This window comes from Nilaparvata lugens, chromosome 4 (genome assembly GCF_014356525.2).
Source record: "Nilaparvata lugens isolate BPH chromosome 4, ASM1435652v1, whole genome shotgun sequence".
Classification (NCBI taxonomy): domain Eukaryota; kingdom Metazoa; phylum Arthropoda; class Insecta; order Hemiptera; family Delphacidae; genus Nilaparvata; species Nilaparvata lugens.
In genome coordinates, this window is record NC_052507.1 from 54,437,995 (window position 1) to 54,465,772 (window position 27,778).

General features: G+C 32.8%; 3 protein-coding genes across 5 annotated transcripts in view; all 3 read right to left on the minus strand.

The window, feature by feature from the left end:
* The window catches only part of LOC111056304 (conserved oligomeric Golgi complex subunit 7), a 35,337-nt gene extending 34,349 nt beyond the window's left edge, over positions 1-988 (minus strand). Inside the window, exon 1 of one of the 2 annotated variants that reach the window (XM_039425868.1) lies at positions 723-988. The gene's annotated coding sequence lies outside the window, so the exon portion shown is untranslated. The remainder of the gene's footprint in view (positions 1-722) is intronic. The other variant, XM_039425867.1, reaches the window with a different exon arrangement.
* A 910-nt stretch (positions 989-1,898) lies between these two features.
* LOC111056299 (modular serine protease) lies at positions 1,899-16,793 on the minus strand. 2 transcript variants are annotated; one of them, XM_022343652.2, is made up of 9 exons: positions 16,694-16,793; positions 15,611-15,681; positions 14,637-14,884; positions 11,250-11,456; positions 9,863-10,033; positions 9,097-9,221; positions 4,720-4,905; positions 3,391-3,529; positions 1,899-2,775 (listed from the first exon to the last, which is right to left on the minus strand). In XM_022343652.2, the coding sequence occupies exons 1-9, from the start codon at positions 16,727-16,729 to the stop codon at positions 2,570-2,572; spliced, it is 1,389 nt and encodes a 462-aa protein (XP_022199344.2). In that variant the 5' UTR covers positions 16,730-16,793; the 3' UTR covers positions 1,899-2,569. The 2 variants fall into 2 exon arrangements, with proteins under 2 accessions (XP_022199344.2, XP_039281803.1); XM_039425869.1 differs by lacking the exon at positions 3,391-3,529.
* Positions 16,794-17,750: 957 nt separating this feature from the next.
* Positions 17,751-26,350, minus strand: LOC120350857. Its single transcript, XM_039425870.1, has 5 exons — positions 26,246-26,350; positions 25,162-25,258; positions 21,487-21,588; positions 19,249-19,404; positions 17,751-17,978 (listed from the first exon to the last, which is right to left on the minus strand). Exons 1-5 carry the CDS (start codon positions 26,281-26,283, stop codon positions 17,925-17,927), a joined length of 447 nt encoding a protein of 148 aa, XP_039281804.1. The 5' UTR covers positions 26,284-26,350; the 3' UTR covers positions 17,751-17,924.
* Positions 26,351-27,778: the final 1,428 nt, after the last annotated feature.

A 27,778-nucleotide genomic window follows, 5' to 3' on the forward strand; every position in this document is an offset into this window, starting at 1 on the left:
TAACTTTTTGATCAAAATAACTTACTAAATCGATTCTGAAAAAAATTAATGACAGGTGTGTTGGCATTAGTGCTAGACTGTGGCCGTCTATTTCAACCCGATTGAGATGCCAAAATTTGGCGGCTGGGCGGCAATTCTGGTGTTCCTTGTGTAATGAACTAATTGTCCGCTACTCATTCGCACAGTTGGTGACATACAACTGGCAACATACCATGATGGCTCAACAATATTGAAAGCATTTCCAACATTCATAGACCCGGTTGCACAAAAGCCGGTTTTAACCGTGATTAATTTAACAGAAACCAACCAGAGAAGCAGTCTTTTCAAAAAAGTTAACCACGGTTAAAATTTAACCGACTTTTTAGCAACCGGGCCATCATAGACTGCTTCTGACCCTTATTACACAGTAAAATATTATATGTTACACGGTCTAAGATTATTGACCAGCTTTTAAGAAAAATTTTAGATTATCAGATACTGTAGGCTATTTGATAAGAGATAAATTATTGAGCTGTAGTTTGTTTTATTCATATAGGGCTACCCTTCCTACCTCCATAAATAAATTATACCAACAAAGATGGTTGATCAAATAGGACTAGGCTACCTTCAACCATTTTTTAATTTGGAGACCACTATAGTCTATGGTCATAGATAACTAGCCTACTGAAGTTTAGACATAATGAATATTAAGGAATACATATTTGACGGATGTTAAAACTTACCAAATTTACTGATGAAGATCAGCAGAGAGAGTAATTATCTAATAATAAACTATTTTATAGCTTTCTTTCACTACAACATATTCCTATAGCCTTTATTCTACAAGAAATCATAATTCATGAAATAAAACGTTAGATGTACAATGGTAGACATCAATCAAAGATCAAAGTAGTTTTTGAACACGTATGAAGTAAAAACAAGACAAAATTTTATAGAACATTATGACAGTAACAGAAGATTGACGGTTTAGGTTATGAATAATTATGAAAACAATATTGATTACGTTTGACATCTTCAAATCGATAGTTGCACACATCGATGTTTCAATATCGATAGATCCGGAATGGTCGATAGGCGGCAATATTTAAAATAACGGAGCATGAGATGCATCATCATTTTTAGAACTAATTCTGTTGTGTTTTAGATTAGCTCTGTTTTTTGTGCTCTTTAAAGATAATTTATGTTTTGGTGTGTCCTATGAATTGTGTTAAGTCATTATTTTTCGGAGATGATACACAGACTTTTATTGCCGAAACAGCTAGGCAGATAGTTCACAAAACAACACAGTAGTTCAACATTGAATCACCTTTATATACAGGTAGTTTCTAATGAGAATAAGACTAGTATAACACCAAGATAAAATAAGCTCTATTTTGGAAATGTATAATGGCACTCGTCCCACACACAAGTCTAAGACTCATGTGGGACTATTTCCTTTGTTGTTGTGTCGGTGCAAATCAATAATGTATTTTGTGGGCTATATTTTCATATTTGTTTTGGGCCATCGGTTGGTGGCTGTGTAGTGGTTGTTTGCTATTAAATAGTATATGGTGAACATGGTTGCGATGCAGTGGCGATGGCTCGGGATTTTGTATAACGGACTTACAAATTTTTTTACAAAACTTGCAAATTTTGTATAGCATAGCAATAATATTCTTGGTTGATAATACAATATATTTTTTGTAAACTGATTTATAGTCATATAGCTTGAAAACATTTATGTATGTATTCTTGTGCAGTATATGACAATAAAGAATTATTGAATTGAATTCAATCAAAATAGTTTGACTGATCCTGTTCAGTTGAGTAGTGTCAACACAATTTGACAATTATTTGTGTTGTAATGAGAATGATTAAAATACAGTTTGAATTTGTAATAAATGATCAAAATACAGTTCTTAGTAATGATCATTTTAATTTTTCATTATGTATTCCCAACAAATTTTCTTGTTAATTAAAAGCGTGAAATCAGGAATGATAATATGGAAATTTTTGTGACATTATTTTGTTTATCTATGGTACAGCACTTTTGATTAAACTCACTAAATGAATTAATATAATTGTGACTAGAAAACCAAGCGATCCAATCACTATTCCTTACCAAAATTTGAATTAATTGAGTTACAGACCAAAAAAATAAATGTTTTCACTTGTCCAATTCTAATTACAATTTTCCTTCAAAATGATTTGTACTAGAAATTGTGTATACATAAGAATGAAATAGACAATAGAAATTGGATTCCTTACTTATAACTCTATATTAGATAATTATTAAATGTATGTTAGACAATGAAGCAGTGATTACTGGTTAATATTATAATTTATAAATGCAATAGATTAGAATCATGAACAATTACGGTATATGACTACATAAGAACTTAAAATATCTGTATTTTTATAGTGAGATTCAACTCAAACTGTCAGCATTGGATGAATATGAAGCATTAATGGCACACTATAAAAATGCTGCCAGTTGAAAAAAATAACACTATAGTCACCATCTTATAATATATATTTTTTTGGAATTTTCAGAGATTCATCTAAAATATTTTCATTTGATTTTTCAATTTTATTGTACTGATTTGACATCGGTTGCTCTAGCAAAATAGATTCGCATCAGGTCGATGATAAAAGCTGACGACTCATCTCTGTAGCCCAAATAAACGGTGACATCATCGAAATGATCGGTCAGTATGCCAATCACGTAATTCTTACGTGTTTCATTTTCCCAGAATGTTAATCCGGCTCCAAGAAAGTTTCCCAGTTGATGTATGCCTAGAAAAGTGACCGGAAAACATGTTGTGATGATCTATTCATTAATTAATATGAGGCATTAAAATGATTGAGAAAGAAGTAAAAAAAAAACTATTAACAGGCACAGCTCAGAATCATTCTTTTCCGAACTATAATAGTTAGTTCCAGACAGTAGTTTTTTTTCTACTTCCAATCAATTTCTTTGCAATTCATAAAGCTTGTGGGAAATGGCAGAAAATGTAGATAACATTTTCGCTTTTGTAAGATATTGTATATTTTGTATATTCTTCAAGCTGTAATTGTAAAAAGTTATAGATATCTATTAAGTAAGCCCAAATTCCATTCCATTTACATATCTATAAGTATTATTTTCTATTTTGAGATATTATTCTTAACTGAATAGTGAATTATTCAATGAAATAGATAGACCTATATATTTCTAACAGAGTGTTTAATCTCTATTTGTTTGGCAAGACTACTGTGGTAAGCATGCAATTTGAAGCAAAAATGAACTAATTGAATTATCATTTTACGATACTCTATCATTTCATACCCTGCAGAAGTTATCTAGCTCAGTGTTTCAGACAGGAAACTGCTACTCACGTTCTGTGCAGAATTTTGGAAACTGTTACTCACGTTCTGTGCAGAATTTTGAAGGATTGTCTATAGTTTCATTCGGTTTTAGTCTCTGCCTACAAGCAAAGTTATTTTCAACAGGCCTTCGAAATCGTGTGAGTCTCATTGAGTTATCATCTTTTACACTCCAGCCGATAACCTTTGAATAATTATTACATTCAATTTCAGAGTATAAAATGTCAAAATAGGTTTATCACATAGCATTAGCGGAGAAAACACCTAAACTTGGGGTGACACCGGAGGTGTGTAGGGGGTATGGGAGGACCCCCGGAGAATTTTAAAAATAAACCTTCAATTTGGTGCGATTTTACGCAATTTCTACGTAAAACTAACATTCCATTCAATTTTTTTTGTGTTCAATAGGCCACTTATTTAGATTTTCCCTTGGAGATTTCATAATAAGACAATGATTTTTGAATTGGATAACAAATAGAATGAAATGGAATAGAACCTTATTAGTCATTCAATTGTTTCAAAAAATAATATTTCTTTAGTAGCCTTAAATAAGATAATTGTATAGCATACTACATAAAATTATTTTCCAAATATTGGGGGGATGGGTCTCAAGGATATTATATACTAACCTGTGTCCTATCCTTGAATAGTATATAATACTATATACAACCCCATTGCACAAGACTTGGGCGTGGTTTCACGTACATTTATTAGACTAAACCGTGAATAATACATATTTCAATTTCAATCATTTCAATCAATCTCTTTATTCAAAACATACATCAAAATGTACATGAATGCGTCTTTCTTTATTATTTTCAAAATAATAAAATCAATACAAGTAAAAGCAAAATACATCAACAATAGGTAGTCTAAATACATAATGAGTTGGCACTATAAAATTCTTCATCACTGTATAATTCTAATTCCACGATATACTTTTTCAGTTTGTTTTTGAACCTTGTAATATCTTTTTCATGATTAATCTTAGTAGGAAGGTAAGTGATTAATTTGATGCCCATATAGGTCGGGCTTTGTTTGTACTTCTCTTTACTATGTTCTTTGATAATAAAGTTGTTCCTATTTCTTGTATTATAGTCATGCACACTGGATTGCCTGGGGAATTTGTCTTCATTATTTTTTACGTGTAATATTGTTTTATAAATAAATAAATGTATAATTGAATGTATAAATGTATAATAATCGCTTATTTAAAGATACTATATGGTTTTCTCATAGATTATTGTAATATGAAACCATATTGATCTTGTAATATTAACCATTATTGTTGATCACAGCTAAATCGAATGAACATAAGAGTAACCAGGAGCTGAACTTGAAATATAAAGTCTAGACTTGTAGACTCGTACTCACTGTGCCAACCAAATTTGGTACACGCTCGTTCAATCTTTCCACATCCAGACATACGGGTGAGACAAGAGAACCGAAATTAATCACACCCTTCACTCTCAGTACAACTATATGTCTTGCAAAATCTATAATTTCCGAATCTTCTTTAAAAAATTGTCTGAAAAATGCCTCGTCTAGTATTTCTGTCACCTGCAATCGATTGATATTTCAAATGAAATGAAAATATACAGTGTTCCACAAAAGGTGCAACAGTCAAAAACTATAGATTTATCATTTATTTATCATTTATTCGTGGACATAATCACAAATCATATAAATATGATTAGGAAGGAACAACAGGTTTGGCCCAAATCTATTCCATTCTCAAATTTTGATAAATTGATAAAATGTCCAAAAAATAGGTTATGTTTCTACTGTAAAAGATGCTAGTTCAATTTTCGTCCAAAAATGAATATAAGCTGAACATTTTGAATTTAGAGAAATTAAAACACCAAACTATATTTAAATATAACACTTAATTATCACTTCTTATTGAATTATTAATCAAGTTATTTGACATGAAATTTAAAAAAAAAAATGTCCAGTAAAATTTTTTTTATATCGACCTTGGTTTTCGAGAAGATTCAAGATTCAAGATTTCTTTATTGCGGAAAACATTTGTACAAAATGCATAGCATCGTCATAAAATAAACATGATAAATACAAAGTATTTACATCCAAAGAAATAAAAATTCAAAACACAAGCATACAAACAGCACAAAATACCCTCAAATTAGAAACTCCTCTTTCCTATATGGACATATTTGAATTAAAATAGTTTTTATGGCTCTCTTAAAATTATTCACATCTAGCTCTTTTAAATGTTCAGGAAGCTTATTATAAGCTCTCATACCAAACTCCTTGAAGCAATTCAATGTATTTGCATAATTGCACTGGTTAACTCTAAGAAATTCAGAATTTCTAGTGTAATGGTTGTGAACGTTGCTATTTACAGAAATACTTGCTAAATTAGTTCTTACATACATAACACACTCAAGAATGTAAATAGGTGGTACAGTCAGAATTTTGAATTTTTTGAATAAATCTACACAATGAAACCGACTATTCACATCAGCAATGACCCTTACTGCCCGTTTTTGTAACACACTTTTTTTATATTCGTATCATTACCCCAGGCAACCACACCATAATACAAATGAGAATGAAGATAAGCAAAATACACTGAAATTAAAACACTCTTATCAACAATGAACTTTAATCTATTTAACATAAAAATTCCCTTCGACAGTTTGTCACATAATATTTTGATGTGTAAGTCCCATTTTAAATTGCTTTGAACTGTTATACCAAGAGATTTTGCATTGTCAGGTTGTAATCTAAATCCAAATTCCAAGAGTTGAGTCTTCTCCTTATTAAGACACAATGAATTAGATGCTGTCCAATCTTCAATTATCTCGTTCACTGTAAGCAAGCTACCAAAGAGACTATTCTTTATTTGAACAGCTAAATCATCAGCAAACATAAATGGTTTTACATTTTTACAACTAATTGCTGCAGGAAGATCATTTACATATATAATAAAGAGGATAGGGCCCAGTGTGGAACCCTGTGGAACACCTGATGATACTTTTAAATAATTAGAAAAACAGTCATCATAAAAAACAGTTTGATATCTATCACTCAAGTACAAGGCAATTAAATTGGTTGACAAATCATCAAAACTATAAAATTTGAGCTTTTTTAATAGGGTGGGATGAGATATCGTATCAAAAGCTCAGCTCATGTCATAAAAGCTGCCTGGTAGATTACACTTCTCATAAATAGAATAGATACAGTTTTCCATAAATTCAGATATAGCTGTATTAGTGCTTCTATTAGGTCTGAACCCAAATTGACTATCGGAGAACAGTGAATTATTTTCAAAAAACTCAACAATCTGACAATACAAAATTACCTCAAAGATTTTAGAAATAACTGGAATGATGGAAATGGGTCTAAAATTATTATACTCACTTGCAGAACCTTTCTTAAAAAGAGGAATTACTTTGACAAATTTTAAGCAATTAGGAAAAACGCCATTAATAATACAGTCATTAAACAGAGAGGTAAGTACCTCACAAATATAAGAAGACAGTTTCAACAGGTAAGAATTCAAGCAATATACATCAAGGCAAGCACTATTCTTCAAGGACAGTATTACACTATGAACCTGCTCAACACTCGTAAGATGAAAAGAGAAAGAGGGTTTTGAAGAGTTTGGCAATGAATATTTGTAATTGTCAAGATAATGAGAAACATCATGGACAGGATCTGCTATTGAGCGCAATTTTTCATCCACACTGTCAATAAAAAAATCATTGAATCCATCTGGTGTATGACTAGATATCTTATCACCCTTAGCCACTTCATTCCTATTCAAATTTTCTCTGACTATCGACCACAATTCCGTTGGTTTATTTTTAGCACGCAAAATACGATTGTTATTATAATCGAGTTTAGACTTTTTCACCATTTTTTAAAAAGATCTTTTCAACTGATTATACATGCTTTTATGAGTGGCAGACCCGGAAAACTTAAAGAGGTCGTACATAAGTAAACATTGTTGCTCCTTAATATTTTTAATCTCTTCAGTGTACCACAAACGTTTTACTGGAGGACATCTGCCACTTTCTACACATCTGATGGGAAGAGCTGCATCAGCAATACAAAGAAATTTATTGAAGAAGTAGGCAAATTTATCCTCAATACTACTGATTGCATAAACATCCAGCCAATTAGTTTTTGCAATTAATGACTCAAATCTAACAATATTAGAATAATTAATATTGGTCTGATAATTCTTCTAGACTTATTATTACCTCTAAAAGATTCTGAAACCATATGATCAGTCACATCAAGTTGGCAGCGAAACATCAAAGCAAAATGATCCGTGACAATCATCGGCTCAACCTCTGCTGAGATAATCCTTTCAAAATGAATTGATGTAGCAATATTGTCGATACACGTTCCTTCACAATGAGTGGATTCACCTGGTCTAGTAACTTCATTGATTTTTAAGCTAAGATTGAAACTTGATAGCTAATTTTTAAAGACCATACTGTAGTTAGAATCTATCATTAAATTTACATTGAAATCCCCACAGAGGATAATGCTAGCATTAGTACTATTATTGCTATTTAAAACATCAAGCATGCCAAAAAGGGTCTCTATGAAAGCCTCAAAATTACTCGCTAAAGGAACACGGTATATATTTCAATGCAAATAACATTTAACAATGCAGATACATCGATTTATCGATATTTTTGAAAAACATCAATTACTAGAAAATTATCAGTCGAAATAAAATTTCAATGATAATTATGATTGTAAAGAGGATGAAATTTCTGATAAGATTCAAATAATTTGTTCCACTCTACAAGAGAGAGCAATAATGATGTAGCAGCTAAAAACTAGTTTCTCAATTTCCTAATAAATAAGAGTGGTTGTGACAATTCCATGTCGTTTCAATTTATAGGGGAATCTACCTCAACAGCACTTCAACTCCGGAAGTATTTAGAGTTTTGTTAATCTTTGAACTGTAGAATTCAAATAAAAAAGAGCAGCAACAGCAGAAAATCTTAAATTCAGAAACTGAAAAAAATGGCATAAGAAAGTTGTAACAGTAAAATACTTTCGGCAGTTTGTAGAATATTGTATAATAAGAATAAATTTGAGACATGGATATCTACAATGACACAAGCAACGATGAAATATTATATCTGAACTTGGAAAAATCAATACTTGAAAATATCGAGCAAGAATGAGACAGATCTCAAGACTCGATTTTTCACTTTGATACCTATATTCAGTAATCAAATTCAATCTAAAGGTGCGTACAGATATACGCGCCGCGAACATGAGCAATTCACTTCTAATCAGCTGATTATATCTGTATTTTTACAGAAACGGTAAGATACAGATATAAAAAGCTTGGCACCAGCTGTTTAAAAGTGAATTGCTCATGTTCGCGGCGCGTATATCTGTACGCACCTTTAGGATCACTGGAAAGCTTTAGAGTTTTATTGAACTTATTGAAAGAGTACTTGAAGTCGTTGAAAAAATAATTAATTGAATTCATTGTCGAAGTAGTGAATTCATTGCATAAATGAGAGAATAAAATAGTATATAAATGGATGAATGAGTGTGATCACACTTGACAGAAGAAGATGATAGTGGGGGTCAATGAACCATATCCTCTTTGAACCCATCATCTAGCAAGTCCAGTTACGTTTTGTATGGTAACAGCAAATAGAATTGTACTTATAATGGGTATGAATGAAATACATAAAGAATCCTTATATTCGAGAGCATATATTAATAAAATTGAACTCATGATCTTACTTGAAACTTTTGAGCAACCGAAGAATCTCTTGAGTCGTCCCAATTCTTGTAGGTTTTTCCCACAGCCACGCCAAAAGCAGACAAGTCTCTCACAAATCCCGATTCGTTTTTAACGCACTTGGCAGCTGACAGAGAAGAAAGATTACCTGAATTTTTGAAACTTGAACACTATAGTAAATTTTCTATTTCACAAAGATTGACGGACTCTCTAACAATCAGTTGCCTATAATCCAGCACTTTTCAGATTTACTATTTACTAGCTCGCTCGGTCTCTCTCATTAATGCTTTAGTTTTTATATTCTAGCATGTAACCTGTGTTTCGCAAGGGACTGTATAAAGCACATATAGATTGAATTCAGTTTTATAGTAAGAAAAATATATAATATAAATATTTTTATAAATAAATATTTTTATGAACTATAAAAATTTACAATAGAAAAACGATATGATTGGCCTTTATCTTACATAAACTTTACAGTTTCACAAATTGAATCAATTATTGTTATGATTATTGAAATTATAATATTATATCTACTCGTAATTGATTGACGATAATGGAAATAGCCCTTTAACCATCCTCGGCAAATGAAGAATATTTCTGCAAAATTTCAAGTTGAAATCAGAAAATTCGAATCACAGCTATCTACAACAGAGAGAGGTGGAGAAGGCAAAGTGGAAAGAATACCTTCCTACTATTTTCACTGACTTACGTACTATACGTAAATCTCACTATAGAAATCTATGAATAATCCAAACACTTACAAACCTGTGATAATAAACTCTTCGGATAACAAAGTCCCTCCACATATCATACGGAAAGTTGAATTTTCAGCCAAATAGACGGCTGCATTCCAAGGTGCCTGTCTGGCGTCAATTGTATCAATTCCATTCCTCAATCCTTCCTGCTTAATCTTATCGCCCTCCATTTCTCCACAAACTGGAAAAACAAGGAAAAAGAGAAAGAAAGAGGGGTATAGATAAGGAGAAAAGATTTGGAGTAAGAGAGGGAGAAAAAAGAGAGGAAGAAAGATAGATAGATTTTATTTTACAATCGTTACTAGGCTTGTCGCCTATGGTAACATGGTTACAAAATTACAGTTTTACAAATCATCTTAAATAATGATAACACAGCTACCTAACATGATTTTATTACATTCTCATAATAATAAGAGATATAATAATACATAGATAATAATTCTATATAACTCTAAAATAATTAACAAAAAATGTAAGATGCATAATAATACATACAATCAACGAAAATAAGATGCCATTGGGTATTATGATTTACAGGTATTAGTAGGTGTCAATCAAACGCTCCAATACTCCAGTAGCAAAACGAGCAAAATAATATTGTTACTGTACAACTATTATTGCAAATTTCCAATAAAAGAGTATTCACAACATCAACAAAAAGATTGTGGCTAAAAGAGAGAGAATAAAGGGTGGATGGGGAGAAGAAAGCAAGAAAGGAATGATTATAAACCTTAATGATTATAAAAAGTTGGAGTAAAACTCCTTTCGAAGTGAAAATTGATGGCAAGTCTCTTAGACTAGTGACTGGTTGATGACATCATAGAAAATTCCATCGAACAAATGAGTCCATATATAATATTGTTTTTTTTGAAGATAAAGTGGTAAATATCCATATTGAATGTAAAAACCACTGTTTTTTCAAACAGTTTTGAATACTAGTTTCGGTTTTAGAAACTAGTATCTCAATTTGTTCTAATAAGCCAATAGCTTTGACAACATCAAGTCATTTACATTCAATAGTCTACATTGATAAAGCTCCAACATATTGGGTGATAAGAAGAATAAAATTGAATGCTGACCCTGAGTAGAACTGAGTAGGATTAACATTTCAGAATTTCATGGATCATAGCTGAAGAGTTGAACTTAACGCCCCTACCTCTTGGAATAATGGCAAGCTTCATAAAAATAAAAGATCAAATCTCACAAAAATCTTTGTTCCTCATTCTACTAGGCCTACTGTAGGCCCGCCCACCCAGTGAGTCATGCAAATACAAATTTGTAGGTTTTAAGCTTTCAGATGGTCAACAGCCTATATATGATGGATTAATGTACAAATTTGTCAAGTTTGAACATTAAATATTCATATTAACCACTGATGATATTAATGATATACATACTTGGAGCACATTTATACATGACGTATTTCCATTTGCCAGTTTTGAGACAGTGATTGGGCATCTCATAGTTTCGGTCAGTGATGAATCCCTGCTTGCAGGCGATGGCTGCCTGAGTGCCTACTCTGACGTCATCAAGACAGCTCACTGCCTGTCCTTTGTACGTGCACGCCACATCCAGTGTATTCAGATCTATGGCCTTACATGTTCCTAAAAAATGGGTAGCGAAAAGTTTCGAAATCAAAGCAAAGGATGACTGCCTTGCATCGTACAATTTGAAAAAGCAATCATGTTTTAACTTTTAAATCCGAGCCTACATAAAATTCAATTTAACTGAATGAAGACATCCAATCAGATCTATATAATCTTATTCATCATGATAGAAATGTTGATTATCATTAAGCACGCCATTCACTATCCGATTTGTTCTCAAACTTGTGGTCAAGAATTCAATGTTGGATCCGACATCGGACCCTGAATGGGGTTGTTGGATGTTGGAAGTCTTGTCGGACGAGTTGAATCAGCTAGAGGTCCAACACGGAGGTCCAACATTCGTTCGACTAGCCTTTGTTTTCCATTGACTGGACTAAAGTTGGAGAACAAATCAGAGCGTGAGTGGTGAAACGATCCGAGTTGGTCCTACTGATAGTGAATGACCTGCTTGAACTATACGCTCCTATATTCCGAACTGTGATCTACATGAATAAATAAATAATTATCTAGTCTTATCAATTGAAATATGAAGTTTTCCAGGACAAAAACTTTATAATAACTGTGTTGAAGTCTAGTCCACGTGGAAACAAATTGTCTAGAAGTTACTATTATTAATTCTCATCTTGATAGTAATTAATTAATTTCTGTCGATGAAAAATCTTTCAAGTACAGTAGCTGTATGTTTTAGTTGTCCTTTATTCAATATATTTCTGAAAGATTAAGTTTGATTATTCATAATAAAGAATGTAGCCTATTCTTGATTATTATGAGAAAGCATATGTAAAGCTGCTGTTTTCTTCTTCTTCATCTTCTTTTTCGTCCCCTTTTTCTCCTCCTTCTTCTTCTTCTTCTTCCTCCTTAGAAATAGACTATTGCAAATGTAAATTTATCTTATTAATAAGCCTGCTTAATTTTGAGACCATCTTTTCTTCGGTCTCCCAAAGTCTCTCTTAAGTTCCCTACACACTTCCAGACCAGACCTCAGACCAAGACCGTTTGGCAAACGGCAAACCGTTTGAGACGGCTCTACACACTCTAAGACCAGATCTCAGACCAGACAAGCATAAAGTAGAATACCTTATGAATATTACTATTTGAGTTCACTATTCAAATTGGATAGAACATTTATTTGAAATCTATACTTATAAAATTCTTATCTGACTCACTGACTTACTCACTCACTCACTGATCACGATTTCTGAAAAACTACTGGATGGATTGCAAGAAAGCTTGGAGTATAGCTTTCTTATAGGTCCTAGGTGCCCACTAAGAAATCTTTTGGCGATATTTCAACTCTAAGGATGGTTTTTAAGGGTTTGAAGTTCGTCTTTTAGCATGTATATTCATATTTTTCCAATCTCTTAAATAAAACAATTCAAATGTTCATACTATATGTTAGTAGAACTATAATCTAGAGCGAGTATTGTGCAAAAACTTGATTGGGCACTGCTGCTTCGATCGGATAATTTTTATTACTTCTCAATGTTTCATGAAACAAAATTTTATGACGGGAGTTGCTTTTATCAATTGATCCGATTCTATCAATACTACGGTACTTGTGTTTGTTTATTCGACAGATCTCGGAAAATTCTTCAACAATTTCGATTATTCCGTATAATATGTATGGAGGATCTTTTTAAAACTTCAGAAGTGTCCGTGGCAGAATCTGTGTGTAAAGAATGAGAAAATTTGGTCAAAATTTACTTGGGAAAATAAAAGGGTTGTTTATTAAAACGACAAATAGCTTTCGTTGCTTTCCCAAATGTAAAAATATCTATTCTATTACCTATATCTTTATCTTTTATCTTTTCTTCTATCTTTTATAGAAGTAAGGCGCTCCTACCCTGAATCAATCATCCCCGAAAATTGATTGTTTCACCAAAGAAAATAGAAGGTACCTAGCTTTCGATAAAAATAATGGAGAATATGCATGGCTTGTTGATTTTCACTTCAAACTGTCAGTAGCATGCTATCAATAGCATCAATGATCCACATTCAAACAATATGCTGACACATTGATGTGAAATGTACTATAATTTATTCACATTAGATCAGATGAAGAACATTATATTAATGATCACACCTAGGTGATCTGTTAACTCTTAATCCAGACTAAATACCACGAGAATCAATAAGAGAATCCTTCTTTCATCTAAAATAAAATTCCTGGGTAACTAAGTATTATAGAAATATATTTGAATGTAGCTTGGATAGGCCTATAGCTAGGTGTAGTTCGGCTCCTATAATGTAGGCTACATTATTCTTTCCGTCTCCCATAACAACATATATGTTAAAATTTTCATGTAGGGAAAGCACCTCTCCGGATACAATGCTCTATGACAGTGACGAAACTGTATTATCGATTTATTAATTCAGTTCTATTTAGCAAACAACTTTTGATTGCATGCTGAATCTGAGACGCGATTTAAAACGATTTGATTGAATTTGGATTATAAATATCTCTCAAAAATAATCTATCTTTCAATTTCCATAGCGAAGTACGGGTGCCCTGTCAGTTATAATTATAAAAAATAATGAAAAAATTGATAAATTGTAAAGGCATCGGCTAATATTGATTACTTTTATAACTTGTAATGAAAAAAAGAAATCTGCTAACCTTATAGCGATTTAATGATTTTTATATGCAATCGAAAAAATTCTCAATTTTGATTATTTTTGAGTACTCGCGAAGCATTTTATTAATTTGAGGGCACTGAATCCGAATCTGAAATCACAATTTCTCTATCTTCATTTTTCGGCAATTTAAGTTTCCGATGAGCTACTGGAGATCGTCTGCCGTCTGAAGACAGCGCTACACACTTCAAGACCAGACCAAAATAGTGTTGCCGGAAGCACAAACAGTCTGTTGTTGGTGGTTCAAGTCAGCAGACCGGCAGACGGTCTGAAAATCATTAATCGGTCTGAAGACAGCCCTACACACTTCCAGACCAGACCAAAGACTCAGATAGACTGTTTGTGGTCTGATCTGGAAGTGTGTAGGCCAGTGTGGAAGTGTGTACCTAGGTCTGGAAGTGTGTGGGAAATGTGTAATAAAGAGCTTTCACAGGGATTCTACCGGTTCGCATTCTGTCAATGTGTGCTTTCCATCTACTTCGAGTTTTTTAATTAAAAAATGAAGATTGGTTTATCTTTACAGTGTAGGTGTAGGCTACTCACTCTGACAAGAATGCCTTTTTGGAAACCAGTGACCATCATAGCAGACAGTAATGTCGACCTGTTTTTGACGTAAAATGAATGATTCAGCACATTTGAGGCGGAGAACTGATCCGTTTCCAGGTATTCTGTGACCTGCTTCAAGCGAACATGTCTCACCGACGCATCCAGCTAGGTAGTACTCAGTGCCGTTGAATTTCGGCACCACACAGCTATTCAGCACTTGCTGCTGCTGCTGAGGAGATTTGTTCCTGAAAAATAAAAAGCAGCTTATCCGAAACAATCTTCCTTGAGTGATTTTTGTGTTAGTGGAAAATGTTCTCAAGAATATATGCCTCAAACTTCGCCGATTCATGTAAATTCTTTACAATATTACACTATCGTGATTCTAGTATTATTTTATTTCCATATATTGATCAATTATTCTTCAGTTTATACTTGATTATATTATAATTACGGTACATAAAATTTATTGACTTGTCAGCTTTAGAGGTATTAGTGTGAGTTAAAAAGAGTCAACTTTTAATACAAGTTAAAAGTTCAAAAAAGTAAACTTTCCTTGACTTTCGCTTAACGTGATCAACATTTTGTTTTCCAATATAAATAGTCATTCATTTTTGTTGTATGATTGATTTTTTACAATTTGGAATGGTGGCGCTTAATGTAGAACTTGCTGGAGCATTTAATGTGAAAGAAATACAGTACATTTGTATCTCCTGTGATTATCAAGATATGGTACAAATTAGTTCTCAATCTGATGTTTAATGTTGATAGGGGTTAGATTGATGAATTGAAGCATGAAGTAAATGGTTTTTTTTATGCTCCTCCAAGCACTTGTGAAAATGAATAATAATGCTAAATATTTGTTTCTTTATGTGAAGCATTTAGTACTTGAGGTCACTATCACAGTCTGTATTAAATCTTCTATACGTTATAAATTTATAAAAAAATTAGATCAATGTTATTGTGCTACTCACGAACTATTAATTCGAGTTCGACATCTGACGTACGTGGCAGTCAATGAGATCAAAACAAAAATATAGAATATCTGAAACAGGTTTTTGAAAATCTGAAATAGTTTAGAACACACACGAAACGGAGAATCCGAAGACCTTTCTCAAGGCGTTAGATCACAATAAATATCGAAAAATGTGGAGATTTTTCCTTACACACGTTGAGATTTTTCGTTGAGGCTAGGTGACTTCAGGCAATCCTTTGGATTTTTCGTTACATGTACAGCCTCCTTCAAACAGGGATTTCTACTTAGTAGCAATATGATTATGACAGTATGTATAAACCGCAGCTATTTGAAAATAAGAGAAGTATCGTTATTATCGTTATTAAATTTGCGATGAAATTCGGGAACAAAACAAACTTATCTCTTGAGAAAAAATGCAACCTCCAGAAATTGTATTGATTGATTCACCCATCTCCCAGCTCCCAATCTGCCAGTTGTGACATCTTTTCTTCTCTTTCTTATTAAAAATAATAGACTGTCTGTTTCGGTTTGGTATTTTATCACATATTATTATTATGTTGATTATTGTAGGTCAACATATTCATATATGGTAACGGCTCATAAGAAAAATAGACAATATATGAGTAGACTAGTTCTTATTGCAAAAATCACATTGCATTATTGCGATATAAATATATGCTCATAGCTCATGTTAATTACGATTATTTTATTTGGTAAACAATTCAGAATTAATCACGCTATTTGATGTACAACATTGACATTTAGCCTGATTTTCTAAAATTATAAATATCTCCTAAGTGAATATATTCTGAATCAAAATCTTAAATCGAATTGATACATTCTGATATCCAGTTGGAATTTTTTAATTACCAAGAGCTGTCAAACATGTATTTGCCAATGTCTTTGATAGATGTGAATAATCTTAGATTCGTATAGTATATCAATGGTTGGTGTGAAACATGTGAGTGAATCTCACTTTTCTCGTGTTAAATAAATATGTGTTGCTTCTACACATCTCTATATTCTATTATATAGATAAGTATAACGACTGAGTAGTTTTTCTTGAAGTATTTATATTTACCTTGAAAACAGTGAAAAGTTGATTTCTATGAACCATCCTCAAAGCCAAGCTCACTCACACTCCTCACACCTCAATTTGTACAAACAAATAGACTGATAACTACTACGTGTTAAATAATCGAAGTTGATATTTTCCTCATTCATTTCCTTCAAATTTTCCAAAGAATTACCACAAATGAGAGGAAGTATAGGATGCACAAGAAGAGAAACTAATAGAGAAAGAAGGAACAACAGGATGAGAGGAAAAAGAAAATGTGGAAAAAGCAAACACAACCGAGACATACTGTTTTGAATTCTGCTTATCAATCCTCGAAGATAATATGAAACTGTATTAAGTATTTCAGGAAAAGGATGTGCGATATCTCCTATTACCTGAAAATTTACTTTGTTTAATCGGGTATCGTTTTTTTGTGGTTTTCGATTTGAAAATAATGTCTAGTTCTATTTCTTTTCTTCGAATAATATGATTACTCCATTACTCTCTTATGTATTTACCGTAAGGCTTACGTTCAGGGCATAGAATTTTAGAGTTCGCAAATTTTATAAGAAGCCGAAGTGAAATAAAGCTCTATAATATGAGAAACACAAGTGAATTAGAAATCTGAAGCTCCATATGAGAAGCAAACGTGATATGCGCCCTTATTAACACGTCCTAGGTTCCAACAATATTTTGTACAAGTTTTTATACGAGTAGACTACCAATAAATAAATTCGGATTTGAATTCTTTTTGAGTACCTAAATAACATGGTACAAGTCAATCTTCATGAAATGAAACACTTGTGCTATATTTTGTTCATACTGTATGCACCATTATCATTTACAATCATAATTATAATCAAATCAAATCAAAATCAAACTTCTAAATCAAATGATATCTATAAACAACTGTAGGCCTATTAATACAAGTTTATCGCTAGATAACAGATCTTTAGAACATAGGAGACAGACAGACCAATATTTAGAAACATACTTGGAATAATAAACTATAAAGGATTCGTGCGATCAGACAATTTTATTTGAATTGGAATTTTGAGACAAAATTGAGTTGTTACAAATATATTCAAACACATTAATAAAATTTGAGTGTAGATGTGATTTGAGAGTAATATTTTTAGTAAATAACAATCAACCATTGAGGCTTTAAATAAAGAAGATGAACTTGAAGATAGCAAATTTCAAACTTTGAAAACCTAAACAATATATATCCAATAATGTTCATTCCAAACTGTTATCAAGAAGACAGTTTGTTCAGTAGACTGAAATAGGAATAGGCACCACGAATTACCTGAAATAAACCATATTCCCAATATAATAGATTTTTTAGTCAATTGAGTCGTTATTAGTCAATCCATTCAATTACAATAATTCACATAAGGTACGGTAATTATACCATAGAGAGATCATGGAAAAGCATACATATAAACCATAACATGAACATTCCTATTATTATACTATAGAATAAGCAATATATGGCTATTCTCTGATTATACTCTTTATGAATCACGCTGAAATATATAGAATCCTGAACACCGGATGACCGTTGATTCTAAATAACCATCTACGACTGAAAAATTATTTCCCTCTCGTCGTCCTCACCCCCCCCCCCCCACACACACACACACACACACCACACACACAAACACACGCGCACGCACGCACACGCACGCACGCACACGCACGCACGCACGCACGCACGCACGCACACGCACACACACACACACACAACACACACACACACCACACACACACACACACACACACACACACACACACACATACACACATACACACATACACACATATATATATATATATATATATATATATTTCTTTCTCAACCGAGAAGACTGCAGTTTTGAATCCATCCCAGTCTGCAGTCAAAACTGCAGTCTTCTCGGTTGAGAAAGGAGACACAGTCTCCGAAAATTTCCGTTTAATGTAGGCTATGTTCAAGCAGAGAATCCTATCGTTCAACTCATCAAAGTTTGATCCGCAGCTCAGTCTATGCTGAGGCTTGAAATAAGCTCCATAAATAAATAATAAAATTGACAACTTTTGGTCGGTTTCTATAGTGAGTTTCACTGTCTTGTATGAATTCCTCATAAATAGCATTGATGCTTCACATTCAATCAATGCTAATAGTTAGAAGTGAATTACACTATAGAAAATAAATCATTAAAATGATTCAACTATTAACGCACAAATTTTGTTTCTGAAACGTTCATTAACACAAATTAAAATGGAGCATCAACTCGTCCATTGTAAATTTATTTATACCTATTATTGAATTGTCGGCTCTATCCATCAATCACTTTCTATTTTGTATCTTTATAAATCTTGTTGAGTTTCTACTTATTATATAGGTACATAGGAACTTAAATTGATCTTTTCAATGCTTGTTGAAACTATAGTCGCTTGAGATGGCATAAAACTAAATTAATTTTTAAATATTTTGAAGTCTTCCTGAGAAGTCGCTTCAGTTCTTTTCTATGATCACCTTAATACATGAGTGAATTAACGAATACATTGAGAAGCGTGATTAATTGAATACATACCACAGTGACATTGTTTCTGTTGAGTGTAAGCACATTATGAAGGCCAACCTTCGGTAGGTGATTGGAACGTATCATGAGAATCTGCAGAGCTCTTGTGTACCATAACCGTTTGCCAATCCAGTTGCATTCGTACAAAGCCAGTCTCAACTCTTCTCCCTGTACAAATGGAAATTTTTTTAAAGAAGAAACTTCACCGTGCGAGACAATGACAATAATTGCAAGTATTTTGAGTTGGGCTACTGATAAGTTGATCAAATACAAACTAGACGATTGAATTAGCAACAATTTCGTTGTCAAAATGATAGAAAACTTCTGTCAATCACACACTAACCAATCATAGAGTGAAAATTTCGTCATCACGATTACAGCCAATGAGAGATACTCAACAGAGAATATGACCAATTACAAGCCAAAACCAATGAGAGAACAATGATTTTTGTCGTCATGGTTGAATAACAAAGAACTTTGCCAACCACAAACTAAACAATATAAGTAAGAGCAGTGATTCTGTTATGACATCATGACGACAGGAGATAGGAAGGATGCTTCACCAAATAATCATAAGCTTCACCAATTCAATGAAAGAGTCAATAGAAAATATATTTTTTTTTATAATTACGACAGCCAAATAGAGTTTAGGAATAAGAAGTCACCAATAACAAGCTAACTAATTGAAAAGTTGTGATTTTTTGTTCATTATGACACCAATAAAGTTGAGTAGATAATAATTTAACAATTAAAAAGCTTACCAATGAGAGAGAAAGAGCAGGATATTCGTCACCATGACAACAGTTGAACCAATTTTAACTGATTGATGTAGTTGTGTGAGAGAGTATCATTCACGAATCAACCAGCGGTGCCACATATGGAGGGGGGAGGGAGGGCGATACTGCAACCCTCAAATTCCTTGGAGGGTGAGGGGGTTTCCCAAACAAGATCAGCAGTGTTAAAAATAATTAATTTTGGTTATTTAGGGGGTGGTGCGTCATTGGCCTTGGTGGCGGGGGTGGGCACTCTTGATTCAGCCAAAGAGTATTTTAGCGGGAGAGAAGACAGATAATAGAAGCTCAAGAAAATAATAGTTGAAGCAATCACAAGCTGGCCTATGAGAGAGCTGGGTTTTGTCGCATCAACGACATAAATCAAGGCGCGAACAGAACGATTAAGTCGCGGTTTAGATTTCGGCTACGATCGATACCACTAATCAGCTATGATAAAAACGTTTAAATGTCATCTCGCTGGATGAAAATCGAGACTTAACCATACTACTGTTCATACGCATGCTCTGCAATGTGTTTCAGTTACAGGAAGGTCGATCGCGATCGCGAGTGAAAGCTGAATGTCGACGTGACAATGTGCGAATGTGCGAACAACCAATCGGAGCGTGAGTGGTGAAAGATATGACTCACTAGGTACCGGCCCAACCTATAGTTGGACAAGAAATTATGGATAGTGATGGTGGCCTTCTTAAGACTTTACACTATCCAACAGAAAAATTCAGGAAGAACCATTTGTTTTCAATTAGGCTGAAAGAAGCTTCAGAAGACTTATTATTGTTATTATTATTATTATTATTATTATTATTATATTATTATTCATACGCAGAAGTTAAAAGAGAAATAAAGAGCTATTTCATAACAAATCAATAGAAGAATAGAAGATCAACATATAACTCAATTTAACATATAAATGTAAACATCATAAAAAATATTTATTAATAAATACAAGAAGAAGAAGGAATTATATTATGTTTATGAACTCTTGCAAGTCTGATAAATAATGTATTAAAACAATACCCCAATATAAGCTAAAATTAGCTTCATGGGGTAGCCACAAAATCTTAATAATAATAGGAGATCTAAATAATTCTTTCAGTTCGTACATTTATCATTATTATTGTTATTATTATATTATGAAGATCTAAATAGATTCTCACGACATAATTATGTGATAAAATATAAGATGTTATTATTTTATGATCTATCATGAACATTGTAAACTATCATAATTATTATTATGTAATGTGAGAAAAAATTGAATAAAAAAAAATTATTATTATTATTATTCCTTTTCCTTTTTCCTTCGTCCTGGTACCCCCAGAAGAAGGGAGATTATCATAGAAAATATTACAAACAAAAATGAAAAATACACTTATAAAAAGAAATCTTACAAACAAAACAAATGACCACCTTCTCAGTGGAAATAATAATAATGAACAGAAATGTGACAGATTCTTACCTCATCTTGTAATCGTTGTCCGTTTTCGCTGAAAATGTACTCGGTCATAGTCACCGTGATCACAATCAGGCCATACTTCACTTTCAGAATGAACTCGCCTTTCTGAAAATATAAATTAAAATATCAATATCACAAGTTTTGGTTGTTCAAAACTTTGTAATAAAGTATTTTAATAGGGCTACTAGAAAATATAATAAGGGGACCACTAATTTTCAATAATTAATATCACAAGATTGATTCCATAAATTATACAGTTGCCTATCTTCTTATGGGATCAAAATATACAGGGTGATCCATAATTATGGTAAAATATTTTAATACGTGATAGTAGAGGTAAAAATAAGAAAAAAAGTTCATATAAACATATATCCATAAACGCTTCATTAGCGAGCTATACAGAGTGGAAGATTTAGCCCGGAATTCAGTTCCTCTGGTGAAATATACCGATGCTGAATTGTTTGGGGACTAGTTTATGAAAAACTTATGCTGGATTCATATGGCAAAATATCTGACAAATTGAATAAAACTAGTCTGGAAGCTGTAGTGTGAGTAGTTTTTGAGATAAAAGTTGAAATATGCAAAAAATCTATGTAGAAAAACACAGACTTCTGCGTTTGATGCCCAATAACTTTCTTTAATGACCAGTAAACAAATAATTTTTCGCACTAAAAATTGTAGAGAATTTAATTCTGAAAAGAATTATGTAAGCTGTGTTAACTAAATTTAAATAAAAGTTGAATAAAATGTATTCTTATGTAGTTACTAAAATTTGCTGTTTTATGAGGAGAGGACTGATAACTCATAAGTTGTAGCTGATTGCAAATAAAATATTCGGTTTTTTATGAAAAGTTTTTTTTTATATGAAAGTAGCATATCTAAATGACATTAAACTTATACCAAAAGACTAGTTGATTATGTCATTAAGCCTGGGAGGAAGCTCAAACAGAAGTAGATGATCTCCTATGATTCCTGCCCAAATGTTTACTGAAAACTGATGTTGTGGAAGATTAGGATTGATGGCATGAGGATTCTCAGCTGCACAAATATATGTTGGTTGTGAACGTTAACGATAGCTGTTCTTGTATAGTGTGCCTCGTCAGTAAATAAAACGGTTGTTAAAAAGTTTTGGTAAACAAGTTTTACTAAAAACCATCGGCAAATACCAGCACAGGGAATACAGTCTCGTGGCAATAGAGTATGAACTTTCTGGAGGTGGTATGGATGTAATTGTTGCTATTTTAGTATCTTTCAAATAATGGATTGATTCACATTAAACTGCACTGACAATTCTCTCGTGCTCTTCTCTGGTTGTTCATAAATTTCATGAAGAACTTGTTCTTCTAACACAACAGTCATAGTAGATCAGGGTCTGCCTGCATAAATGTGCTCTTTGGATATCAAAGGATCTGTTTCAGACAGACGTTGATGAATAGTGGCAAAAAACCTTGAACTTGGACATACTCGGTTAGGAAAGTTCTCTTGATACAAACGTCTTGCTTCAGTACTATTACAGTTGTGTCCCATTCCATACATTTAATGCATGTCAGCTAATTCGGAGTATGAATAATGAATGTCTAAGATTACCTGCCATTTTTCAAAAGTTAACACTTAAAAGCAAAGTGGAATGGTTACAAATAACTGGTTAATAGATTAAACAAAAAACACAGCGCGGTTACAGTAGGCCTAACTTACAGTTTGTTTTTTTCTGTTCAACAGTGAGCTAGAATATTTCTGAAAATAATTTTCAGCTGATAATTTCTTTTAAATATTTTCTTATTTAAAACATAATAAATCAGCTGTTTTGGAATAGCTGTTATTAAAATCCATGTTTTATTTGCAATCAGCTACAACCTATGAGTTATTAGTTCTCTCCTCATAAAACAGCAAATTTTTGTGGTGTAATGTACTACATAAGAATACATTTTATTCAACTTTTATTTGAATTTAGTTTACACAGCTTACATAATTCTTTTCAGAATTAAATTCTCTACAATTTTTATTGCGAAAAATTATTTGTTTACTGGTCATTAAAGAAAGTTATTGGGCATCAAACGTAGAAGTCTATGTTTTTCTACTTAGATTTTTGCATATTTCAACTTTTTCCTCAAAAACTACTGACACTACAGCTTCCAGACTAGTTTTATTCAATTTGTCAGATATTTTTCCATATGAATCCAGCATAAGTTTTTCATAAACTAGTCCCCAAACAATTCAGCATCGGTGTATTTCACCAGAGGAACTGAATTCCGGGCTGAATCTTCCACTCTGTATAGCTCGCTAATGAAGCGTTTATGGATATATGTTTATATGAACTTTTTTTCTTATTTTTACCTCTACTATCACGTATTAAAATATTTTACCATAACTATGAATCACTCTGTATAGGTATAATGGAATACGGTACGGTATTTTCTTGTGAAATATAACATATTTGAGATACAATTGATTGTTATTAACAAGAATCAACAACAATTAATATTTGCCGTATATCAGATACACTGGAGCAGCTTGAACCACAGCTATATTGAATCACTATAGGAAAGGAGGTGGAAAAATAAAAGTGGCTACGCCGTCCTATTATTTCCATTGACTCTATAACCAGAATCACTATAATCCGTTCCAGTAGTCATTGAAAGTTTGAAACTAAATTGTGAACTAGTGTGGTGGACTATGGTGATGTAAGTTTATAGTTCAGTTGGACCTGTAAACGTTCACTAAGAAAGGGTTTAAAAATTTCACAAAAATACTTTCAATATCTGCACTTTCCATAGCTTTTTAGCTTCTTCGAACCTCCTTCGAGAACTAAAGGGACAGAAAAATGTTGAAGTTCGGTACATAAGTTCAGCTGAGGACTAGAAATAGCTTCAAAATCACTCCAGTATTCGGCATTTTTCCGGAATTTAATTGCGATTCTCCTATGCTTCCAAGAATGACTGAACTACAATAGTTCATACCTACAGAGGTTTATTTTTAATGATGTGCTGGAAGTAATAGTCTAGGACTAGAGGGTTTCGGAATCTCGCCCAGCGGCTTTTCAGTTTTTCTTTGCATTTTCCCTGCTGTTTCAAATATACCGTTTGTGGTCTTAAAATGGTTGGATAATTAATGTTTAAAATGTTTGTGAGAAGTTAAAGTCACCAGACGTTTCTTTTGGCCATCGCAAGAGTAACAATATGGAAAATGATACAAGGCCGGACAAATAATAGTTGGATCGTAGAAAAGCAGAGTATAAAACAACCAATACAAGACTATCAAAACCATACGATTTGATGATTCAAAAGCTCAGTAGAGTTAACAAAAATTCGAAAATATTCCAGTTCACGAATGATTGATTATAATTAATCAATTAATTATGAATTCACTTGAAATGTGATAATTATTGATGGATTCCATTATCTTTCACAATAATCAGGAATATAATCTCCAGGAATATAACGTTTTTAATTTGAGTAGAGAATTTTGTCTGGATTTTCAATTCAAACATGATCACTAAAAATATACCAATTATTGGTGAAAATCTCTTTTTTGGTACGGTATTCTACAATCATTCTTAATCCTCACTTCCATTTCACTTCATTGAATTGTCACAAATAGTAGTAGGCCTATATGCTGTGAAATACTTGTAGACTCCATCTAGACTATGAAAATAAATTTCCAAATCGCTTTATAACTCACCAGAAATATGAAAATTCCAAACACAATCTGAAGACAAATGTAGGAGTTGACAAAAAGTATCCTGATATTGGATGCATGGTTTAGCTGCTTTACTTTCCTGTAGAATAACATTACAAATACATTTGAAGTTGAACAGTATTTGAAGTTTAGTTTTTAGTTTGAAGTATATAATCATAGAGGATAAAATTTTAAGTAATGAAAAATGATTTTATAGGCCTCCAGGAGAGGGATTTACTCCCTCTGTTCTCTAGTATCAGGCCACAAGTACCGTCCACGCTTGACGCTAACTTATGATTATAATAATATATGAAGTTACATTTGTGGATTATGAGTTTAAACCAACAGCTGATTCATCTCAGTTCGGACTGAGATGGTGTATACATATATTACATTTTCTTATTCTCACAAAACCTATATGCTTTGTTTATGATAAAGATTTTTAATGTTCACAGTATCATCGTTAATATTTGGAAGTTGATAATGATACCATGATAATCGAAACTTGAGTTTTCCATGGAGAATATTTTGATTAGAATATCATATATGCAGACACGAACGTTATCATTCCACTTTGAAGCAACTTCACACCATGCCGCCATGTCAAGATTGAAAGAGTTCAATTGAACTTGAAAAGAAGTAGAGGATTGATGGTTATAATAAATAGTTAAAGGCTATATCGATCGAGTCCCTTCAAGGTTGATTTTATCCATTTGTTATAATTATATTATGCTTACTTTTAATTTCTTAAGTGATATTTTTCACTCGTGATTTTTATATTTTAATCTTTATATTTAAAACCAATCTTTATATTTGAAACCAATCTTTATATTTCTTCATATTTTCTTATTTTTCTTTATAAATCTTTATATTTTAATCCAATCGATTAGTTCTCCTAAGGATTGTTATCATGTTCAACTTGTTTAGCTGATGAAATATTATCTAATAAATCCTCTTTTGACTTGAAATCGTACACTTTTCCTGACCCACTAAAATACTTTCTGACTAACCAAATACTTTGTAATACATCAAAAAATATCTTCTTACTCACCAAATTATTCTCTGAATCACAAAAATATTATCTTACCAAAATATTTTCTGATGATGAGCGACCAGTCTCCCCATAGCCGATTGTAGAACTGTCTCAAACACATCTCCCGCAACTTTTCTGCTTTCGTCACAATCCTCAACCAAACCATCCATTTCTCTAGCATTCAATGAAACAGCCTCATCTCACCCACAATATTATTCACGGAGAGAAACTGTAGTATCTGGATACTCCTAGCTAACACTGCGGCACAGTAGATATAGAAAAACTCAACGACAGTTAGCAATGTGTACTCGGGGAAGTTGGTGATCTTCAACGAGAATGAAAATGGTGAATAGAGTAAGAAGGGGAGTGTTAGCTGGTCGATTGGTTTCAGATGTAGGAGGTAGGAAACGAATCCTGCTAAGGGAATTAGAGTTAAGCTTGTGAAAAAATAGAACATCACATTAGCGATCACATTTGCCCGTCTGCATCCTTCCACAGTTGTATTTCTGAGGAGTGTTTCTTTTATCACCTGCGGTTTTGTGTCACCCTTCAGTGCAGAATCAGCAGTTATTTTCGCTGAATCAGCAACACCGTATGGAGAAATGGCGAGGTTGAGGAGAGTTGTGAATCTGTCTGACATCAGAAATACATCCACTGACAACGAAAGGATCCCCAGCGATAGGATTAGGTTGTCGACAGCGGATACGCGTGAATTGAAGCTCCACTGTTGCCAGTTTTTGTAGATTGCTATCACTGGTTGAACGGTGATGTAGAGGATTGCGTAGAATAAGCAGTTTCCCCTCCAGCGCACCTGGTCTGGTGGATAGTACTGCAGAAAGGTAAGATTTTCTAGAATATTTGATACGATCTCTTCTATTTTCTTGCAATCCTGTTGGAAAATGTGTCAAAGTCAATAACATATTAATGTGAATAACTATATAGGTAGGCCTATATAGTTTGTTGAATTCATATTGATAGTGTGGAACTTTTCCAAAATTGAGAAACACTGATTCTATATTATTGTCAATTCCACTTTTGTAATTTTACTTATTGTATTGTACAATATTACAATATATTTATCACTGTTGTAATACTATCAGAAAAATAACATCAGTAGCTTACATGAGTTCTCGCGATATTCAGCTGACGGCTGTTTTAACGCTTAACGATTGTCGGCCGACACTTTGATCTGTCCCCTGATTGGTTGAAAGCTTGAAACAGCTGATTCTTAGCCAATCGGAGGAAAATTCTGAGTTTCAACCGATAATCGGTAAGTATGAAAACGACTGAATATCGCGAGAGCTTCTATAGCTTTTCTTTGAAGCACACACCTTCAAAAAAGAGAAGAATATTGAGTAATTTTTTTGAAAACTTGGGCACATTCTACATAAATATGAATGGTCACTATAATTTATATGACTCCTCTCATAGCTGAATTTCTTAGTTACGTACACCGTTTTTAAAACTTTTACATTCTTCAAGAACATTATCATATTCTGGTTTCAATTCGCTGTTGAGATGAAAGAACAGGAATGATATGAGCTGAATGTTCAGTATTCACTTCAGTATTAACTCTTACCTCTTCAT